The 17,174-nt window shown below is 45.6% G+C and overlaps 1 protein-coding gene across 1 annotated transcript in view; it reads left to right on the top strand.

Annotated features, from left to right (window-relative positions):
- The window catches only part of MED27 (mediator complex subunit 27), a 200,307-nt gene that overhangs the window by 59,399 nt on the left and 123,734 nt on the right, over positions 1-17,174 (top strand). Inside the window, exon 3 of the mRNA XM_019638919.1 lies at positions 14,057-14,187. Within this exon, the coding sequence (XP_019494464.1) occupies positions 14,057-14,187 (131 nt within the window). The remainder of the gene's footprint in view (positions 1-14,056; positions 14,188-17,174) is intronic.

Here is a 17,174-nt window from a genome sequence, read left to right as displayed (position 1 = left end):
TGGCAGTACCCTGATCAAATAAATACTGTGTATTGAAATGCTAGACTATTCAGAGATAAATTAAGATTTAAATAGGCCCACATCAGCTCATGTCAGTTTTTGCTGCCACAGGAGTTTTGGCAGCCACATTGATGAATAAGCTTTGACTTTCAGAACTTTTTCTACATTTTTGTATTGCAAAAAAAAAGATGGCTGTGTACTGGCAGACTCTTGTCTCATCCTCTGTTTCTTGGGTGTGAGCCACCAGAAGGCACGAAGTGGGTGAAAAGGTGTGTGCGCGCAGATTCACACTCACAGCAGCAGGCGGAGGCCCGGGAAACAGTAAGGGTGAATGAGCCGCTGGTGGCACAGACTACGTGGAAGAGGCAGCAAGTGGGCCGGGAACTGGAAGCCCGGAGCCCGGCAGGCTGTGGAGCTCTTCGCGGAGCTGTGGTGAGCGGGGTCCCGGTTTCCAGGAGACACACCTCCTGTTGGTTCCACTTCCCTCGGAGCTGCACAGCAAAGCGCTATTAACTGAGTATGGCTGCGCGGTTGCAGCGTGACAAGGCCAAGCCAGCAGCTAGGGGAGTAGTGGACCCCATCATCCCACCTCTTCACAGGGACCTTATGCATGAAGGTGATTCGACTCCAAATTCCTACCATACTTGAGTGTTTAGTTATGTTTCATTTACTTGAAAAATACTTACCGAGAACATACTAAGTTCTGGAGAGGCCGGTAAGTGTAGTGGTTACAGAGCAGGGACCCTGGGGCCAGACCGTGCAGAGTCCAATCCTGACCTTGTCACTTACTGGCTCTGTGACCTTGGGCAAGCCACTTACCACCTGTGCCTCCAGCTCCTCATCTGTCCAACAGAGATAATATTGGATGTATAGATTCATGAATTAAATGAGTTAGAGTAACACCTACTTCACACTGAGTCCGCGTTGGCTAATATTGGGACTGTTTTCTGTTGTCACGTCAAGCACTGTCGGGACACTGGGGATGTGGCAGTGAAGCCAGGGAGCTCTGTGGGGCTCCTGTCTGCTCTGCGGAGCTTATGCTCTAGGCAGATCTATCTTGATCTTCTAAAAGCAGAGGACATTTCTCTGTATATCCATCCATGTCTAGCTGTGTGCTGTGTATGCATCAAGCCACCCCATCCTCAGCAAATATGTATTGAACATCCGTGTCGGCCACTATGCCGGACCTGTGGGGCTTGTAAAATCGTGTGAGGTAGCTCTGGTTCCCTGTGGCATGTGGTCAGAAGCACAGTAGAGGTATTCTCATGCACTGTGGCCGGCCTAGGAAAGGTGTGTCAGGAAGGCCTGGGGGGCTTGAACAAGCTTCAGCTTCCTCGGCTCCTTACACGCCAGATACTTAAGGGGGAAGGCAGCCTATTTATTTGAGAATGGTGGATGAAAAGGAAACACTGGATGTGGCACCAGTTGCCTGTTCTTGTTTTCCCACCCCTGGTCCCAAAGCAGGCCATGCCCCACATCTGGGTGATCCTCTGGACGGAGTGGCTGGTGACAGCTGTGCCGTTAACAGTCCTTCGTGGATGTCCCTCACTGGCTGTTGCTGCTCGTCCCCACTTTGCCTGCTTGGCTCATTCTTCATGGCAGAATTTGGAAAGTTTGAGTAGGCTGCAGAGTATCATGGGAGTAAGTACCTTACACATCAGAGCCGGGACCCAGCTCTTTCAGGTCAGCCATCCCTTTACACGCTCCTTCCTCAACTCCAGTTTATCTAGAAACAGGCCTGTTTTCACTGGTCCATCTCCGCTAAGGGTTTTTGTTTGTTTTTTGGCCTGTCAGAAGCAAGGCCTTCCAGTTATTGGCTCAGCCTAATTGTTAATAGCTCAAGAACCCCAGTCCTTAATAATAAGCCTTGTTAACATTTATTGAGTGTGTATTTTGTGCCAGCCACCTTGCTCAGCACTTTCCTGTCCTTAACCCTCACTAACTCCGAGAACCTGAGTGTGGTTTTGCTCAGTGAAATCCTAGGTCGCTTTTCGAGTAATCAGGCAATATTGAGAAGCAGTGTTTCCAGTAAGAGGACGGAGGCTCCAGAAAGTTGAGTAACTCACCCAAGGTCACACAGTTGGTTAAGTAGTGGCCCTGTGATGTATATCCGGAACCCAGACTGCTGACTGCGTCCCTGCACTCCTAATGAGATTAAGATGAGTAGAAATCATGCTTGGGTCATGCTGATTGTAGCAAATTCACTCCAATCTGTTCATTTTAAACCAAAAACATACCCACTGTTAGTGTGTATGACTTTTGCTTTTTTTCTTACAAAAGAGAAAAACATAGCCCCGTATTTACTGTAGGAAGATCATCCCGAGTGGGCTGATGACTGCTTTGCCTTCTCACACCGCCTGTGTAGACAATCACAGTCAGACCTTCAGCCAACAGTCAACGTTCAACATTCCTACAAAGAAGGAGACAAGTTCTCTAGGGGTCTGGAAAGAGACTTTGAAGTCCCAGTGCCGAGTGCTTGGTTAGCTGCATGAGAAATACTCCATAACCTGATGGTTTAATGCATCGAGGTCGAGGCAGCTTCCTGGGCATTCGGTTGTGTGTCGATTGAAAAGGACAAGCCCCACGGGGTACTAGGAGAGCTGCCACTGATCCTCTGGATTGCCTTTCATTTCAAGAGCTTATAGCGTCTCCACAGGCCGCAGATAGCTGTCCTCGATTTCACTGAGTTTCTCAGCCGGCCAGGAGGCGTGTCACCCGTGTGATGGAGTCACTTCCCCGTGGGTACAAGGAGAATTGAGCTGGGTTTCCTTCTCAATACAGCTACTCGCTCAGAGCAGCCCAGTGGGCTCCTTTTCCCCTGTACACTTTCCAGTTCATTGTCTGACACGTTGAAGGTGACAGTTTTTGATTAAAAATGATAATTCTAGTCAGTTTTGTGAAAATTCAGTCGTTGCTGGCGTTGTGAGCGGGATCGTCTCTTCTGATGATCACAAGAACTGCTCTGCCTTTGTGGTGCGCTGGGCACTGTGCTCACGGCTTCTGCACATATCATATCACTGAGTTCCTACAACTCTTCTGGTTTTTCATCTATAAAAGGAGGTGGATGATACCATAGATTAGGAGATAAGGAAAAGGCACTTTTTTTTTTTTTTAAAGATTTTTATTGGGGAATTGGGAACAGTGCTGGGGACTTGGGTGAAGGGGAACAGACAAGTTGCTGTCGTTTTGTTCTTCAGTCTAGTTGTGGAGGACGTTGCTTCACTGGCCCAAGTTGGCACCATCATTGTGCTCTTCCTGGGCGAGGCAGATCAGTCGCCAGCTTCTGGACGGCCGCTCACTGCGGCTGCTGGCCACTCACGCTGGCTGTTGGCTGCTGGCTGCTGGCTACACACGGTAGCCCATGGCAACCCACTGCCACAGGGGCTGCAGCCTACGCCGTCGCCGGCGACTCATGGCAACCAAGCTCCAGGTTGAGTTGTTGTTCAGCATCTTAGCTGTGGAGGGCAGTGTCACTGGCCCTCATATGTGGGATCCGAACCGAGGCCCTCTGGTGTCCCAGGCCAGTTCTTGCGCCACTTGGCCGGCCCGGAAAAGGCACTTTTAAAGCCTGCCTTAGGGAGTGTGCTCAGTCAACAAGAAAATAACTGGGTCCTTATGAGATAAACTTTTTTGTTTTTCATATCGGGCTGCTGAAAAACGAAGCTCAGAGGAGAGAAAAAACACCCAGCAATGCCCAGAACCATTCGTGGTTGGCTGAGCTGGGGTTACAGCCCAGGGCTGTCTGACTACAAAGCTCTGTCTCCTACCCACTAGGCTGCACTGCCCCCAGAGTTTTAGCCTTTGCTGCTTCATGGCAGAGCGCAGAGGACAGGAGCTGCCTCTTGGACCCGTTGCCCACTAGTGTTCTGAGCCACCAGGCTTCCTCCCTCCCGTTCTTGAATGGGAAAGGCAGTTGTTAAAAATGATCGGTGAAAAACCTGGCTCCTTCCCTAAATGCGTTTCTCCCATTTCCTGTTTCCTGTTCTCCCAGGCCTCCAAACTGAGCCGCTGTTCCTGGCTTCCACTCCTGTTATTTTGTTTGTCTGACATCACAGCTACATGTCTTTTACAGTCAGCAATCAGGTGGCTCCCTCTTTCCCCCTCTCCTTTCTGAGTTTGCTCTGTGCTACCTTTCCTTCTTTCCTGCCTCTTCCTACCTCATATCTCAAGTAAGCAAGGGATGGAGGGAGGGCGGCTCACATCCCTGATTTGCAGCCAGTTGCCTCGAAGGAAGCAGAGGAAGCGGGTGAGGGCTGCATCGGACGCTAATACTAAAATGGTGCTTAAAGCAGAAGTCGGCATTCTGTGACATTGGAAGAAAGTCGAGTTAAACTCTCAGCTAAATTTAAGCTGACGAGGGGCACATAGGCATCATTTTGACTACTCAAAGAAGCTGATAGTAACCTAATCAAAATTTTATATTTATCAGATTGGTAATTTAAAGAAATCATTTTTATTGGTTTCTCGACTGAAATCTTTTCAGTGATAACAAGACAGATGACTAATGCTTAGCATTCAGTGCCTAGATTTGAGATATAGAAGCATCCAGTGGTTTTCATTTTACTAATTTCTCAGTTGAAAAACCTCTGTTTTCTTTTTTGGGGAAAAATATCCAGGGACACACACACACACACACACACACACACACACACACACACACGTTGCATATATATTGCGTGGGAATATTCAGTTCTTTCCCCTGCCTCCCCTGTGCATGTTTGAGCAGAATAACAAATAAATTAGATGTTGTTTGTCAATAAACATTTGGTACGTGTTAGGCCTCAGCGTTGCACTAGGTTTCAGCGGATAGCAGGCTCCAGGCATCAGAGACCTCTTTCTCTCCCCAGCCCCTCACTAACTGCCTAATTAGAGGCTTTGGTGACTAGTAAGATGTTTGCATTTCCTAAGTATATTTCAATTTTACCAATGTTGATTTTTTTTTACTAGGAAGTCATTTTCAGACTGCATTCTCATAGAGAAATATTTATAACATTATAGAATTTCAATGTTAGAAGGGGCCTTAGACATAATTCTAGCCTCATTTTTTGGACTGTTGATCCAGGCCTTAAGTATGCATTTAAAAACTAGCATTCAGCCTTTCTGGTGGAAGTATAAAGATAATTCTAGGGCCGGCCGAGTGGTGCGGTGGTTAAGAGCTGGCTTGGGACGCCAGAGGGCCCCGGTTCGGATCCCACATATGAGGGCCAGTGACACTGCCCTCTACAGCTAAGATGCTGAACAACAGCTCAACCTGGAGCTGGGCTGCTGTGAGTCACCGGTGACCACGTAGGTTGCAGCCCCTGCTGCAGTGGGTTGCCATGGGCACCTGTGTGTAGATAGCAGCCAGCGTGAGCTGTGAAGAGCCACTGTGAGCGGCCGTCCAGAAGCCGGTGACTGATGTGCCTCGCCCGGGAAGAGCGCAGTGATGGTGCCAACTTGGGCCAGTGAAGCAATGTCCTCCACAACTAGACTGAAGAACAAAAGGACAGCAACTTGTCTGTTCCCCTTCCCCCAATTCCCCAGCGCTGTTCCCATCCCCCAATTCCTCAATAAAAATCTTAAAAATAATAATAATACTAGGATGTGTCATTCTTCCCTGTTACTTCTGTCCGGTTGGTACAGGGAAAGGTCAAGTCCACATTGTTTTTGTTGGGTCTAGAGTGTAGTGTATAAATGGTTAATTATTCTGAAGCTTAGTTGGAGCCAAGAACACAATGGACGTGGACTTCTTCCTCTAATAGCACAGGTGAGCAAAACTGCCCCACGATGTCCCTCTTCAGAGGGCATGCTCTCAGTCATTTGTCACCATCCCTTTGTAAACTGGTAGGATGTGCTCATTGGTGCATGGTCAGATTTTGCTGTGATCTTATTTACATTTCCTGTTGCACCTTTTTAAGCGGCCAGGTGACCCTCCCACGTGGTCTTTCCTTGTGACTAGGGCCACATGGGGCAGATAGGTTGAGAGCCTGGTACAGATGCGAGGTAGTCCTGGGAGACACGTAGACACCCGTTCTTGGGTCCTCCTTTCTGACTTTCCTCTCATGTTGGCTTCTCTCCTCTTTCTCTCTCCTTTTACAAACAGTCCTTGTGAAGGTTATTGCCTCCATTTTTAGCCACAGTCACAGTTTGCTGTGTTCGTGAATCTGTTCGGAGATATGAGTGACATCTCTTCCAGCTGATTGGCATCTCTGAAGTGTGGTGACACGGTACAGCTGTGGTGTGAGCAGGAGCCGGGTGAGGAAGGCCTATTAATAAAGGTGTGAGTCTGGGCTGTCCTGGGAACGGCTCTAAAAGACCCCACCCGTTACTGATCTTTCAGAAAGGAGAAGACTGTGGCCCGTCCTCTCTGTTTCCTTCTTTGACAGTTTGTGAAGTTTGCACATTGGAGGATTTCTGTGTAGGCAAAAGAGACCGAAATGGCATTGACATGTAAATGATGCTACAGGCAAGCCTGCCGCATGGCTGATTCCGGTCCTGCTTTCAGAGTAATTGAAAGGCCTGAAACCCAGCTCCCCAGTAGAGAGCAAATAGGCAAATAAATTGGAGGCTTCCTTCTTATGGTTTATTGATGCTGTTTTGACCAAGTAAAAAGATCATTTACCCATAGAAGCTCACATCTAAGGTTGTTTTTCTTTTCTTTCTTTCTGTTTAATATTGGCTATTTGAAAGAAGCGTTAGGAGATAAAAGGAGGAAAAGCTAATACCATTATCTAATATTTAGATAAAACCCCAACACAACAATTAGATTTGTGGCATTTTTCTGTGGCTGTTTTCTTTGGCACACATAACACCAGGCAGGCTCCTCGTTTCTCTCCTTGGAGCCATGTTCAAAAGAAGAACCAGCGCTTTGTCATAATACTGGGTTCTTTCTCATTAGCTGGAAACAAAACATATTTCAATAATGAGGGGCAAAGGTCCTTGCAGCTCAGAGTGGTGATGAAGGGTTCTGGTTTTGCACAAACCTTGGTTCTAGTTGAAAGTTTAATGGTTTAGGGGAAATCTGACTGTGAGAATCTCAGATTAGCCCCTCACCCCCACAATGCCACATACACATATCCCGGCCCCTGGGGTGCGGCCGGATCCAGCTGTCACATGTCCTCAGGTTGGGCTGTGAGCTTTGGCATGTTCTGTTGCACCTGGGAAGGGTTTGCAAAGCACTTGATTCAACAGCTCTGGATGTTTTGGTCGGTGATCTGAGGGGGTGACGCTACGTGGGTAATGTCCTTTCTCGTCACTATCATGATGGATTACGCAAATTCTCAACCAGAATCTCTAAGTAAAAGCAGGTTGTACATGTGGGTTCTCCAGACAATAGAGAATTTAGGAGGCCCCATTAGGCAGTGGCGTCATTGTCCCATCATAGAGCAATAGGAAAGCTGCTGGGAAGGGCACCTGTTACCGCTGAGTCTGGAATTTAGATCTTCCGACAATATTGAGACTTTGAGGGTGTCTCGATTTCTTTTTTAACCCTGAATGATATTAAAGACTGAAAATGATAAGACTTAGAACTTCCCCCAGGTCCCCACTTTAGCCATGACTGGAGTCTGGGAGGGAAAACGTGACATCTCTGTGCTTGACGAGTTCAGAGTGAAGGGAGCCAACGAGCCAGCAAACGGCAGTGGCGCTGCGAGCATCACTGCTCCCGGAGCATGGGCCGGCTCCATCCAAGAAGACCCGTTGTGTCATTGCTGAAGCAGAGATGGCGAATGCTGGCTCCTCTGGTTAGAGAGATGCAGCACACGGTTCCCACAGGAAAAGGATACGTAAGATGAGCCCTGAGTGGCCTGTGCCCCCTAACCATGTGTGACCTTGGGCCAGTTGCCTCTTTGAAGGTCGGCATCTCCTCTGGTGTAGAATGGTGGTGGGGGGGTGGCCTCTCGAAGACCTCCTCTGACATGAAGTTATGTGATTTGATGTAATCGCGGGTGGTCCCTGTGGATGCCTTTTCCTGAACTCAAGCCTGCAGAGGGGTGCAGACCTCCACGCTTTATGGGGTGGTTAGAATAAGAGGAGAGGATTCCTTCATGGCTGTGACAGGACAGTGAGCACCTGCAGAGCAGTGTGTTTGCTTTTCTGGAGAGGACTGTCTGCTGGAGCCACCATGTCCCCTAGGATGGCTGCAGTGACAGGGCAGACCTGGTCATGGCAGTTTCACCCACCTGCCATTCCGCAGATCAGTTGACAGATTCATTAGCGACGCATGCAGGCTGCCCTGGACATTGTAGAGAAGACAGAGGGATCAATAGCAAGGTCTGTGCCTTCCAGATCTGTCTCCCTAGGTGGCCAGCCTCACTCCTTCCTGCACCAGAAACAACACAGGACTGCCTTCCCCGGATGCCAAATCCCCCCCAGACAGGAGCTCTGTGCTTGGAGAAGGAGACTGGCCGGAGGGACTAGGAGGAGATGTCGGCCCCCTGCTCCTTGAGCTCTTCCCCTCCTGTGAGCCCTTCAGCCTAAGCTGGCCAGGGTTTCTTACAACTTAGTTCTGCCCCGTTCTTCATCCAAAGGGCTTACATGCTAGAAGTCTCAGTGTGTCTTGCTAGTGTTCCTTACAAACTTATATGTAATTATACTTAAAGTGTTTTTTTCCCAAGATTTTATTGGGGAGTTAGGGGAGGGGAACAGCTCTGGGGAATCAGGGAAGGGGAGCAGACAAGTTGGTGTCATTTTGTTCTTCAGTCTAGTTGTGGAGGACGTCACTTCACTGGCCCATGTTAGTATTATCATTGCGCTCTTCCCGGGTGAGGCAGTTGCTCGCCGGCCATTGGGCAGCTCATGAAAGCTCATGCCCGCTGCCGGCCAGCCCCACTGCTGCCTACGCCGTTGACGGCGACTCACGGCATCCCAGCTCTAGATTGAGCTGTTGTTCACCATCTTAGCTGTAGAGGGCGGAGTGTCACTGGCCCTCATGTGGGATCCAAACCGGGGCCCTGCTGCTTAGAGCTGGCGTCCCAAGCCAACTCCTAACCAACGCGCAACTAGGCTGGCCCTGGTTTTTTGTTTGTTTGTTTGTTTTTTAACGTGAGCCATGCCTTAAGGGTAAGGGGCCCACCCCACTCCACCCCCCCCCAACCCACCCCAAGAAGCTTTTGATGAATCCTTGAGAAGGAAATAATGATTTTCATAGTGGGAGGAATCAAACCTCGATTGACCTGGCTTATAAGTTTTGAGAGTGTTGAATGTCAGGTTGTCTTGGTGTGGGGTTCCGGCCATATGGCTCAGGTAGGATAGCATAGGAATGGCTGCTTCACCGTGAAACCCAGGGAGGGCCCAGCATGCACTGCAGCTTTCACGAGCTGGGCCTGATTGAACGCCACTGGCTCAACTAGTACATTGAATGTGATCAGTATGATGAAATTCCTTCTGCGTTCTTCTCAAACTCCTGTCCATGGCAAACCATATCCTTTATTCTAGAGCCAGGTAGGAAGGAGCATTTAGAACAATGTGTGGAAGGTTTGAAGGGTGGGGCGAATCGTGGCCCACCTGATTTTCTGAGCCCAAGATTTAAGTCAGAAACATCTCATTTGAATCCTATTTTTCGTAATTTCCTTTCAGATCATTTCCTTCCAGTGTATGTTATTGTAATGTGAAGCATATTAAAGCCAGTCAAATTTGGGCCTGAATAGTTTGGACTTCTTTAAAGAACAGATTTGTGAAGACCCAGGCCACCCAGGGGAAAGGTTTGTTAACTTTTCGCATGAAGTTGTAGGGACATTAAGTCAGCACTTCGTGGTGAAACCAAACACCCATGCTAACTCCTTTGGCAATCCAGAGGAAACCAGCTTTGGAGCCACGTGGGCCCCTGGAGAGAACAGGACGCATGCTCTGTAGAGACGTGTGAGATGACATAGCCCAGTAGCACGTTTCCAAAGCGTCGTTTCTCCTTTCAGAGGCCCTTAGTCTGACCATCAGAGTGTACCAGGACCCCCACTTGGCTGCTCCTGGCACTTTTGCATGTTTTAATGTTACTGAAACAGCATTACTTTAAAAATAGTCAGTACATCAAGGCCTTTCTAATTCTAAATGCTGTTTTCCTCAGATCATTATGAGTTGTTGAGATTTTCCCATGTAGAGAGGTAACAGGTAGACATAATTGATTAGAAAGGGCTTTAGCTTGAGAAATCCTAGTTCAGTCGAAGGAAATAGAAGGTGGACGTTAATAGATAGCAAAATTGGAACTGAGAGAAATGTCCTCAAAAGCCAGAGAACACTGAAATCGCCATTACTACAGAGTGGTAACTTAACACTTACCAAAGACCCCCGCACACGACCCGCCACATAAACACTCCCTGTCCCCGCCGCGGTAAGCCGTGGGAGTCAGAAGAATAGGCTGTTACAGTTCTCTCCCTCTTTCGTTCTATTCTTGCTGGTTAGTGGGGAACTGATTTTGGATAGAAAATCACATTAGAACTTCGATAAGTTGTTTTTTAAATAGAGCTGTTCCATGCCACAGACATTTGGAGCGAAACATGTTTATTGAAATACATTTTTATAGAAAATATTATGGAACCTGCAGTTGAAAACTTATGGCAGTATTTTTGGGAGTGCTGTGTTCTTCATGTTAATTTGTGGGTTAGCTCTGGTCACCTTTCTGCTACTGTAGAACCATTGGCTGAGTGACCGTTTTCCAAGATCTAAACTCTTTCATGGAATGGAGTGTTTGGTGCTTAAATAATGTATAAATCCAGTTGGACAGGAGCTGCCTGTCAGTTTTATTAACTTTGACCTTTTCTCCCATTATAAAGATGGTTCGGTAAATATTTAATGGGCCCCTTATAGATCCTGACAGTCGGAGTAGCGTTCCTGGAAACTGGGATAAGTATATATGATTAACAAATGTCACTTAATCACTATGAGTCAGCTTTCAAGGGCAGGTTTTGTGTTTTGGGAAGAGGGGGTCCTTCCACCTCCATGCACTCTTAAGGGTGCAGTGTTATGTCGAGACTGTCCAAGATGATAGAGGCTTTAAAGGAGCCCTTTAAAAGACAGGCAGCAGCTAGCTAGCTAGCATGCGTTTTTGCTGTTTTGTTTTTCTTTTGCTTGTTTGTTTGAACAAAAATGATCGAAATGATGCCAGGTGGGCAAAATCACCCTGCCACTCTGCATAGTTAGCAGGACGCTTCCACTCCGAGAGTCAGCAGGGCTAGAATGGCTGAGCTTGCACGGACCCTAATAAGATACAAAGAAGAGGAGAGCCAAATGGAGAGCCGATTCCTTGAGCCAGGAGGGGACCCCTGCCAAGCTGTCTTTCCCTTTAATTCCATAAAGCCCCATGCATATTGCTCTCATTGCAAATTCTGGTGGGGAAGATCGAAACCCAAGTAGCTGACATTTTGAAACATTGTCTTTCAAACTTGTACTGTCCCTTGCTTCCATCGATTTCCCATTTAAGAAATCTGTAGGAGAAAAACAAATTTGAGCAAAATTCATTGGTCTAAGATGAATTGTTAAAGCCAAATTATGCCCCCCTTTCTACCCTGAGAGGAGCTCCATTTTTATTTTGAATGTGATACATCTTTGTCTTGTGTCGTGCAGCCATAAGGTTCCCACAGCAAATCGACCACGTAAGTCAAGAAGCTGTTACAGAGCAATACGGAGGCTCCAAACAGACATTTCAGTCTCACTGGGTCACTGGATATCTTCATTTTTATAGCCACTTTCAAGAAGCAGATCATTTCATTTGGTTTGGTTTTCTTTCACTCTCTGTTTGTGTGCAGCCCAGTGGCTTTAAGGGAGGCCATTTATTTTTCAGGACGTTATTACCCATTGCATCCAGGGCCCAGCCCCTTTTAAATGGTGGTCACCAGTTTCATTACCATGAGCTGTAGTGCAGCTGACTCTGCAGAGGAAATCTATCCTTCGAAGAGCATTTGAAAAGAAAATTGATTCAGAGCCTCAGAATGAATTACTTTTGTATGTTCAGTTAATTCTAAATAAATGTTTGAAAGACCTTGCTTAATTTGAGAAGGGAGGGAGAAACATACTGGATGTTATAAATGGTCTCCATCCAAATTCTTATCTTGGCATTTTCACATTTGAATGTTTTATTTACATCTGCTCAAAATTGGAATCCCTATCAAGGATAATTTTATTATAGAGAGATTCATGACAACGCTTATGATCTAAAATACAAAAGTATGGGATTAAACAGGGAAGTAGGAATCACTGTCACATGGCAAATTGAATGTAAGCTTCATTCTGCAGCGAGTGAGAATTAATTGTATTTTAAGGCAAAAGATCCTGGTGGTAGGAGTTGGGGGTGGGGGGAATTGTCTGCGTTGGGACACAAGGGAACTTTTGCAGTGATGGAAAATTTCTGTATCTTGATACAGTTTTACAGGTATATGGACATTATCAAAACTCATCAGACTGTACACTTCAAATGTGTGCATTTTATTTCATGTAAATTATAACTCGATAAAGTGGAATTTTAAAAAAGTCCTGTTTGGTTTCGAATTAGGCAGTATTATTTCTCTTTTCCAATGAGAAATTGCGGTCTAGAGAAGTAAGCTGATGAGTCCTAAGTAACCTCGGAGCTCAGCGGTTCGTCCAGGACAGAGCCAAGCAGGCTGGCCCTGAGCCCATGAAAGCGTGCTGCGCCCTCCCCACTGCATTCCAGCGCATGCACTGGGAGTGACATTACCTTCTCCATCCCCTTCCTTCAGTAAGCCTGGATCCATTTGCATCCATTGTTGTAAAATACATTCACCCTTATTCTTATGTGGACACTTGCATCTTAACCATTGAAAACAGGTTTCTGAAGCTGCTCCAGTGCTTCTGAAGCTGTGGTCTGTTTGCTGGTGTTTATGAGAAACCTTGCTAGGCCCTTGGTTCACTGTAGCAGCGTGAGAGTAGCAAGACTGCCCAGAACTAATTTAATTTAAGGAAACACTCTGGATCTTTTTTTTTTTTTTGGTTGTCAAATGATCTTCAATTGAAATACTTTCCTTTAGTGCTTAACGCTGGGCATCCCACCGCACCACTTGATGTCATCTATGATGTCATGAGGGTGGCGGCCATCAGCATTGCAGCCCACAGATGGGGCAGTTCCCAAAAGATCTCTTTAATGGTTCCAGAGAGTTCTCGAGCTAAAGATTGGAATCACATCTGTCAGGCAGTGTTGACAATCTCATCTAAAGTGAGATTTCCCCTGTGCTTAAATTTTTTTGCTTCTTTCTGTCTCTTGGTGGTTTTCTGAGGGCTTTGATGATCAGGGCAGAGGCAGAAGTTACCACCCCAGTTGGGGCCTGTCTGTTCCGAATGGCCAGTTTCACCGTCATCCTCAGACCCTTCCAATCACTGGTGCTTTGGCGATGTCATCACCAACCTTTTTTGGAGGCAGACCCAGGGGGCCGAGCTTGGGGGCCAGGGCAGACGTGGCACCGACTGTGGCACCGACTTCCCCACCGGTGCACCTCAGGTATATGACTTGGATCTCCTTGGGGTCGAACTTCTGTGGCATGGTGGAGGCGGCCGGTGTCGGATGAACCCGGATTTGGGATGACCCAAGAAAGTTGCACCTTGGCCTCCTCTGAGCAGAAAACCAAAAGCCCCTGGATCTTTTTATAAAAAATGACATAGGCTTTAAAACCATTTACATAAAATGTATGTGAGCATTGGTGAAAAATAAAGAAGAAAGTAAAAATTACTCAAATTCTATTGCTTAGAAATACATTGTCAGCATTTTAGAGAACATCTTTTTAAGTGTCTCCGTGTTTATGATGGAACCTGTTTGTTTTTTTTCTTCATTTCAACAAAATGATGTAAAAATCTTTCAATATTTTAAACAATTTCCCAGTTATTGTTGGGCATTTACATTGTGTCTAGCTCTTTATCATTATGTAATGCTGTGCTGAACAACCGTATTCATGTTTCTTTTCCTGTTTGTTTATCTCTTTATGAATACATTCCTTGAAGCACAACATTAGTAGCAATATTTGAAATTATTTAAAATGTTCCAAAGGGGTAAGACGTATCAAGTATTGATAGTTGACTACTGCTTGCTCTGCTTTTCCCAGACGTTACTTCCCTTCCTTGGTTTTGTTTCTCCCTGCAGTTGCAGTACCACGCGGGTCTTGCATCTGGCCTTTTGAATCAACAGTCGTTGAAACGCTCTGCTAACCAGATGGGAGTGTCTGCTAAACGGAGACCAAAGGCCCAGCCCACCACCCTTGTGTTACCACCTCAGTGAGTAAAGGCTTTGAACAAGTCCTTTTGTCCTGGTGAACTCTACTTTGTGCTTGTTCTTGGCAAATGGAAAGTTACTTTTGCCAAATTGTTTCTTTCTTTAAAAATGGTGTCTGTTAAGGTTAGACACCAGGCATGTGGGTAACATATTTTGCATAGATTTTAAATGAAGCAGTTATAATGCAGTTCATGGTGTACGTATTTCGTGTGCAACTTTTCCACTGAGGACTTAAAAATACCTCATTACTTATTCTTTGTTTCCTTGTCACATTCACATAGCAGGCAGAGGGTAAGTACAGTTGCCCTTAATTTACAGATTGGGCAGCTGAGGAGCACATCATAATAAGCGGCAGGCTACCCTGAGAATATGATAGGCCGGCCTTAGCATCAGTGCTGGCCCGCTTTTTAAAAATAGTAGCTCTTCTTTTTCCCGACAGGAGAGATACCAGTAAGGTTCATAAAGTGTGTAGCCTGATAATTTTTCTTCACACGTGTACTCCTCCATGGAGCTCTACCCAGATCGAGCCACAGGGCCACCATTTCCCAAATCCCATAGGATTCCTCCTCGTGTTCCCAGTCTGTACTTGTGCCGCCTCCCTCCCCAAGTTTAACACTGTTCTGCTTCTTGGAACGATTACTTTTACCTGCTCTTGAACTCCATATGAATTGAGTCACACAATATGTAATCTTTTGTATCAGCTTTTTTTTTTTCATTCAACATCATCTGTTAGATTGATCCAGGTTTGTTCTTTTTTGTTGCTGCGTAGTCTTCCTTCTGAAATGTTGCAATCGATGCATCTGCCTGTTGGGTTATTTTGTACAAGAAGCCGTAGTAGATGAGGACCAAGGCTTGCTCAGTGGTGTGGAATCAGAGATGTGAATACAGCAGTCCTTGCTCATGGCCTTTCTCTCAGCGTGCACCCTCCCCCGAGAGGGCAGTGCTCCCAAAAGGCTTGACTTGGGCGTTACACATGTTCCCTAGCCCACCCTGCCCTCTTTTTAGACCCATTTCCTTTACATCTCAGTTACAAACTACATTTTAAAATTTCCAGTCCAAAGGAGTGTTTGCAGATGGCACTCAGTTATTAATCTTCATTGATGTTCTGTTTGATTAGCAAATATTTATTGTACCTGTTGTCTGCCAGGCACTGTCCTAGGCTCTGCGGATAGACCCATGAGCCAGACAGACATGGTCCCATCTTCCTGAAGCTTTTTGTTTACTGGGGGGAAAAGACCCCCCAAAACACCTCTAAACAAATCAATACAATGAAGCAATAACTTCTGGTTATGATTAATGCTTAGGAAGGGGACCATGCTGGGTGGGAAGGGGTGGGAATGGGGGAACTGTTTAAATCGAGTGGCTTAAGAAGACGTCTCTAAGGAGATGACCTTAGGAAGAAACTTGGAGAAGGAGGAGGAGGAAGGCCAGTGAGGAGCTGGGGAGGTTACAGAGGATGACTGGGGATCTTGTCTCCTACTGGTGGACACTCTTAGACCACCGTTCACATGATTTTCAGCTTTTCTTCACAATTAACGTTTGCTTCCGGGGTAGAATGAAGATAACCAACCAGCCTCCAAGTTATCTCTTGTCTGCCGCGTGTACTGGGTCTGTGGCTCTCAGAGACTGCAGAGGTAGTTTCTTTGAATGATGCAAGACCGAGTCTTCACGATTTGGCAGAAAGCTTCTTCGGGAACGTTACTCTGTTTCTCGTGTGTTGGTGTGGCGATTCTGCAGAACTCAACTTGCAGTTCTCAGGAGTCCAGTGGGCCTTGTAACTTGTCATTTTCCCTGTGTGGATTGTCTACTGGGGCAAGATGTTTGGCGAGAAGTGAAAGACTTTCTAACGGTCCCATAAGACCAGAGCCAAAAAGTGTTTGCTGCTAACTCTCTCTTGACAAAAGTCAGTTCTTAGTCCATCTGTTCACCATTTGTTAATTTGCATTGGCTTGAAACCTGTTTACAGGTGACATGCTATTATGAGGACACTTAGAAACTATTTTAAGCACCGAGGCAATCAACAGACTCTGTTCTCATGCCAAAAAGAAAAAAAAAAGAGGTGCTCACAACTGTCATTATAAATTTATAATAAATCACTCAGAATACTTCGTTTCAAAGAGAAGAGTGGTTAACACGTCCTAAGAATACAACGTTGAAATGATTTCCTATACTTAGTAGCCTATTTCCTGTGAAAATTGACTGTTGCCTTTTCACATCATTGAGCTTTTGGGGCTTAGGTTATCCTGGAATCCCTTTATAGAACTACTGGTCAGTCGGCAGGATCTATATTTAAAGGTCATTCAGTCCACTTTTATTGAGCACCTACTATGGGCCACTTACTGTCTTAGATGTCAGGAATAGAAACACCAATAAGACATAGCTGCTGGCTTAATTGGATTGTAAAAAAATTTAATTAAAAAAATAGGACACTAATAATATATACATATTGTAGATTTTGGAAAAGAAAACAAAAGAGAAAAATTAATACTGTCACCCTGAGAAAGTTATTGTTAAGATTTTGATGGATGTTGTTCTTTCTACGCTTTTTTCTATACATACGTAATATACAATTTTTCAAAACAAAAGACAACATCCAAAAAAGATTGTATTATCATATTGTCCTGTATTATATCCCAACATTTACTGAATGTAATTGTTAGATTTTAAGGTGGTGTAATTTGTGTAATTTGATCTATGGAATATTTAAATTTGCATGTTAATCAGCCATGTTATGGTTGTATTCTGTAGAATACTAATTACAAATTTTTATTATAAGCATGGCATTACCATAAAATAATGTTGTCGTTAGGAAAATCCCTCGAACTCCCTTATAACACAACACCCAAATTCTCCAAGGTTGCTACATTAATTATCTATTGTTGTATTAACATCGCCCCCAAATTTAGTGGTGTTGCAACAGGAAACAGAATCTCTCATGTTTTCTGTGCATCAGGATCCTCAAGTGGCTCACCTGGGTCGTTCTGGCTCA

Source organism: Hipposideros armiger, unplaced genomic scaffold (genome assembly GCF_001890085.2).
Source record: "Hipposideros armiger isolate ML-2016 unplaced genomic scaffold, ASM189008v1 scaffold_3, whole genome shotgun sequence".
Classification (NCBI taxonomy): Eukaryota; Metazoa; Chordata; class Mammalia; order Chiroptera; family Hipposideridae; genus Hipposideros; species Hipposideros armiger.
The sequence above is the reverse complement of the archived record's forward strand: the minus strand, read 5'-3'. Positions and strand labels throughout refer to the sequence as shown.